Consider the following 6,000-nt stretch of genomic DNA (forward strand, 5'->3'; position numbering starts at 1 on the left):
CCCTCTCCTCTGAGGTTCAGTGTGTTACCATACCCTCTCCTCTGAGGTTCAGTGTGTTACCATACCCTCTCCTCTGAGGTCCAGTGTGTTACCATATCCTCTCCTCTGAGGCCCAGTGTGTTACCATACCCTCTCCACTGAGGTTCAGTGTGTTACCATACCCTCTCCTCTGAGGTTCAGTGTGTTACCATACCCTCTCCGCTGAGGTCCAGTGTGTTACCATATCCTCTCCTCTGAGGCCCAGTGTGTTACCATACCCTCTCCTCTGAGGTTCAGTGTGTTACCATACCCTCTCCTCTGAGGTTCAGTGTGTTACCATATCCTCTCCTCTGAGGTCCAGTGTGTTACCATACCCTCTCCTCTGAGGTCCAGTGTGTTACCATACCCTCTCCTCTGAGGTTCAGTGTGTTACCATACCCTCTCCTCTGAGGTTCAGTGTGTTACCATACCCTCTCCTCTGAGGTCCAGTGTGTTACCATACCCTCTCCTCTGAGGCCCAGTGTGTTACCATATCCTCTCCTCTGAGGCCCAGTGTGTTACCATACCCTCTCCTCTGAGGTTCAGTGTGTTACCATACCCTCTCCTCTGAGGTTCAGTGTGTTACCATACCCTCTCCTCTGAGGTCCAGTGTGTTACCATATCCTCTCCTCTGAGGTCCAGTGTGTTACCATACCCTCTCCTCTGAGGTTCAGTGTGTTACCATACCCTCTCCTCTGAGGTCCAGTGTGTTACCATATCCTCTCCTCTGAGGTCCAGTGTGTTACCATACCCTCTCCTCTGAGGTTCAGTGTGTTACCATACCCTCTCCTCTGAGGTTCAGTGTGTTACCATACCCTCTCCTCTGAGGTCCAGTGTGTTACCATATCCTCTCCTCTGAGGCCCAGTGTGTTACCATACCCTCTCCTCTGAGGTTCAGTGTGTTACCATACCCTCTCCTCTGAGGTTCAGTGTGTTACCATACCCTCTCCTCTGAGGTCCAGTGTGTTACCATATCCTCTCCTCTGAGGCCCAGTGTGTTACCATACCCTCTCCTCTGAGGTTCAGTGTGTTACCATACCCTCTCCTCTGAGGTTCAGTGTGTTACCATATCCTCTCCTCTGAGGTCCAGTGTGTTACCATACCCTCTCCTCTGAGGTCCAGTGTGTTACCATACCCTCTCCTCTGAGGTTCAGTGTGTTACCATACCCTCTCCTCTGAGGTCCAGTGTGTTACCATATCCTCTCCTCTGAGGCCCAGTGTGTTACCATACCCTCTCCTCTGAGGTTCAGTGTGTTACCATACCCTCTCCTCTGAGGTTCAGTGTGTTACCATACCCTCTCCTCTGAGGTCCAGTGTGTTACCATATCCTCTCCTCTGAGGCCCAGTGTGTTACCATACCCTCTCCTCTGAGGTTCAGTGTGTTACCATACCCTCTCCTCTGAGGTTCAGTGTGTTACCATACCCTCTCCTCTGAGGTTCAGTGTGTTACCATATCCTCTCCTCTGAGGTCCTGTGTGTTACCATACCCTCTCCTCTGAGGTTCAGTGTGTTATAATAACCCTCTCCTCTGAGGTTCAGTGTGTTACCATACCCTCTCCTCTGAGGTTCAGTGTGTTACCATATCCTCTCCTCTGAGGTTCAGTGTGTTACCATACCCTCTCCTCTGAGGTTCAGTGTGTTACCATACCCTCTCCTCTGAGGTTCAGTGTGTTACCATATCCTCTCCTCTGAGGTCCAGTGTATTATAATAACCCTCTCCTCTGAGGTCCTGTGTGTTACCATACCCTCTCCTCTGAGGTCCTGTGTGTTATAATAACCCTCTCCTCTGAGGTCCAGTGTGTTACCATACCCTCTCCTCTGAGGTTCAGTGTGTTACCATATCCTCTCCTCTGAGGTTCAGTGTGTTACCATATCCTCTCCTCTGAGGTCCAGTGTGTTACCATACCCTCTCCTCTGAGGTTCAGTGTGTTACCATACCCTCTCCTCTGAGGTTCAGTGTGTTACCATACCCTCTCCTCTGAGGTTCAGTGTGTTACCATACCCTCTCCTCTGAGGTCCAGTGTGTTACCATATCCTCTCCTCTGAGGTCCTGTGTATTATAATAACCCTCTCCTCTGAGGTTCAGTGTGTTACCATACCCTCTCCTCTGAGGCCCAGTGTGTTATAATAACCCTCTCCTCTGAGGTTCAGTGTGTTACCATATCCTCTCCTCTGAGGTTCAGTGTGTTACCATACCCTCTCCTCTGAGGTTCAGTGTGTTACCATATCCTCTCCTCTGAGGTTCAGTGTATTATAATAACCCTCTCCTCTGAGGTTCAGTGTGTTACCATACCCTCTCCTCTGAGGTTCAGTGTATTATAATAACCCTCTCCTCTGAGGTTCAGTGTGTTACCATATCCTCTCCTCTGAGGTTCAGTGTGTGTACTCAGGGTCAGCTAACGCGTCGTGTGTTGTATGTCCATCTCTCTCCTCAGGCCCAGTGCGAGAACTCAGGGCCAGCTAACGTGTCGTGTGTTTGTAACGAGGGCTGGACAGGAGACGGCCTGATCTGTACTGAGGTGGACAACTGTCTCCTGGAGACCAGAGGTGGCTGCCATAAGAATGCAGACTGCAGGTCTCTAGGACCAGGACAGGTATGTATGGTTCGGCTGCTAAACAGATTTCTGCTAGCGCCTGAGGCTGGTCTAACGGGTAATACCATCGCCAGCATCAAATACAGTTGAAATGGGAAGTTTACATACACTTAGGTTGGAGTCATTAAAACTTGTTTTTCAACCACTCCACAAATTGCTTGTCAACAAACTATTGTTTTGTCGGTTAGGACATCTACTTTGTGCATGACACAAGTAATGTTTCCAACAATTGTTTACAGACAGATTATTTCCCTTATAATTCACTGTATCACAATTCCAGTGGGTCAGAAGTTTACATACACTAAGTTGACTGTGCCTTTAAACAGCTTGGAAAATTCAAGAAAATTATGTCATGGCTTTAGAAGCTTCTGATAGGCTAATTTACATAATTTGAGTCAATTGGAGATGTGCCTGTGGATGTATTTCAAGATCAGATCATGTGACACTTAGATTGCACACAGGTGGACTTTATTTAACTAATTATGTGACTTCTGAAGGTAATTGGTTGTACCGGGTCTTATTCAGGGGCTTCATAGCAAAGGGGGTGGATACATATGTAAAGGGGGTGGATACATATGTAAAGGGGGTGGATACATATGTAAAGGGGTGGATACATATGTAAAGGGGTGGATACATATGTAAAGGGCGTGGATACATATGTAAAGGGGGTGGATACATATGTAAAGGGGGTGGATACATATGTAAAGGGGGTGGATACATATGTAAAGGGGGTGGATACATATGTAAAGGGGGTGGATACATATGTAAAGGGGGTGGATACATATGTAAAGGGGGTGGATACATATGTAAAGGGGGTGGATACATATACGCTCAAGTTTTCCGTTTTTTATATTTTTTTTATAATTGAAACAAGTCATTTGTTTCATTTCACTTCACCAATGTCCATTACATGAAATAAAAATAAAAATATATTTAAATTACAGGTTGTAATGTAAGAATATAGGAAAAATGCCAAGGCAGTGATTTATTTAGCAAGGCACTGTATGGCGGCTTGTTACACAATGAAAAGTCCCTAGTGGACTAACCCGATATGACGGCTGGTTACACAATGAAAAGTCCCTAGTGGACTAACCTGATATGACGGCTGGCTACACATTGAAAAGGGGGTGGGGAAAGAAAGAGAGGGAGAAGGAGAGACAAAGGAATTCAACTCTCGTACATACAGTTGAATAATACGCTCATCGTAAATATGAATATTTAGCAAACTGACAACCGCTCATTCACATTTAGAAGTGCAAAGTACATATTTATGCTTGTATGTCTTTGTCATCGCTCTCTGTTGAAATCGCCCGGTCCATTTTCTGGGGAGTCAGTCGACAGAAAGTCTCTGCTTGTCCACCAGAGGTCACCATGTCCTTTGTAGTCGTAACTTCTTGGTCTCAGAGTGTCTGTTAGAGCAGGTCTTCCAGAGGTCACCATGTCCTTTGTAGTCGTAACTTCTTGGTCTCAGAGTGTCTGTTAGAACAGATCTTCCAGAGGTCTACCACGCAGTGTTCAGCAGGCCTTATTCTTCACTCTGTTTGTTTAGAATAGATAACATAGAGATACCTATAGTGGTGAGAGGAAATTGTTCTTTGTCTCTTGTCTTCGGTCGAGTTTCCTAAGCTAAAGGTGCAACAACAGCTGCAGACTGAATGTTCCTGTGTAATTTTATTATTCTTCTTCTTCGAGAGAGAGACTTTCAGAGGGTCTTACCATTTTCTGGTATTGTAGTCTTCAAACCATTTGGTAAAGTATTCAGCTCATCCTGCATGGATACAAGTCTTTAGCTTTAAACCGTTTGTGACGTCCGGCTGACCGTCCGTATACTGGTCTAAATGGTTGATTATTCTGGGTACAGCTAAGCCCAATGTCCACATCGGCAGCAACCTGGCATATTTCCATATGTTAATTCTTTAGGAGTCCTTTATAAGCCCCAATCTTTTTGGCATAATGTCTGTGCTCACATGGGCGTGATTACAGACTGGCTAAAACTTTAGTTGAAAAACAATTATCTCATTTAGAAGGCTAAACTCACTTTTCATCTTCTCACAAATAGTTTCATATTTAATCACAACATTTAGATGTAAATCTGATAACCGGGATGTCGAGTTACCATTATTTGGTTATACCTTAATGATATCACAAAACAACAACTTATATGTCCTTAATGATATCACAAAACAACAACTTATATGACATGATTGTTCTTTAAGTCCTTCCTGACCATTTCCCACATTATTTACGTTAGAAATATTGTTTCAATGTCCAACCTTGAATGTTGTAGTTTTGGCAGGAGGAATCTCCATGTTGTAGTTTTGGAATCTCCATGTTGTAGTTTTGGAAATCTCCATGTTGTAGTTTTGGAATCTCCATGTTGTAGTTTTGGAATCTCCATGTTGTAGTTTTGGCAGGAGGAATCTCCATGTTGTAGTTTTGGAATCTCCATGTTGTAGTTTTGGCAGGAGGAATCTCCATGTTGTAGTTTTGGCAGGAGGAATCTCCATGTTGTAGTTTTGGAATCTCCATGTTGTAGTTTTGGAATCTCCATGTTGTAGTTTTGGCAGGAGGAATCTCCATGTTGTAGTTTTGGCAGGAGGAATCTCCATGTTGTAGTTTTGGCAGGAGGAATCTCCATGTTGTAGTTTTGGCAGGAGGAATCTCCATGTTGTAGTTTTGGCAGGAGGAATCTCCATGTTGTAGTTTTGGCAGGAGGAATCTCCATGTTTCAAAAGGGCTCTTTCCCCTCAATCCTGCATGGTCAGGGAGAGACAGTTCCTACACTGTATTTAATAGCGTCATAAAACTGTCCAGCACCATACCTCCATCCCTCCCTCTGCGGGACAGAGAGGGTGCTGTAGAGCTGACCCACTGTAACCTGGATCCTCACAGGAGAGTCATGACATGCTGTTAAGAAGGAAGAGCAGCGCTTTATTATGGACAGTCTTCTCCCCAACTTAGCTACTGTTGTGTCAATATGTTTTGACCATGACAGTCACCTCAACTTGCTCAATTTCCACAATTTTTATTACGAGATTTAGTTGAGGTTTAGTGAATGATTTATCCCAAATACAATGCTTTTAGTTTTTGAAATATTTAGGACTAATTTATTTCTTGCCTCCCATTCTGAAACTAACTGCAGCTCTTTGTTAAGGGTTGCAGTGATTTCAGTCAACATGGGCCAGCAACCCCATGGAATGCTTTTGACACCTTGTAGATTCCATGCCCTGACTAATTGAGGCTGTTCTGGGGGGGAAAAGGGGATGCAACTGACACCTTGTAGATTCCATGCCCTGACTAATTGAGGCTGTTCTGGGGGAAAAGGGGATGCAACTGACACCTTGTAGATTCCATGCCCTGACTAATTGAGGCTGTTCTGGGGGAAAAG

General features: G+C 44.8%; 1 protein-coding gene across 9 annotated transcripts in view; it reads left to right on the forward strand.

Annotated features, from left to right (window-relative positions):
* Nucleotides 1-6,000, forward strand: part of stab1 (stabilin 1) — a 284,951-nt gene that overhangs the window by 153,974 nt on the left and 124,977 nt on the right. For all 9 annotated transcript variants that reach the window (XM_065002109.1, XM_065002108.1, XM_065002102.1 and 6 more), the window contains one exon: nucleotides 2,454-2,612. In XM_065002109.1, the coding sequence (XP_064858181.1) occupies nucleotides 2,454-2,612 (159 nt within the window). The remainder of the gene's footprint in view (nucleotides 1-2,453; nucleotides 2,613-6,000) is intronic.

Source organism: Oncorhynchus nerka, linkage group LG15 (genome assembly GCF_034236695.1).
Source record: "Oncorhynchus nerka isolate Pitt River linkage group LG15, Oner_Uvic_2.0, whole genome shotgun sequence".
NCBI classification, from domain to species: domain Eukaryota; kingdom Metazoa; phylum Chordata; class Actinopteri; order Salmoniformes; family Salmonidae; genus Oncorhynchus; species Oncorhynchus nerka.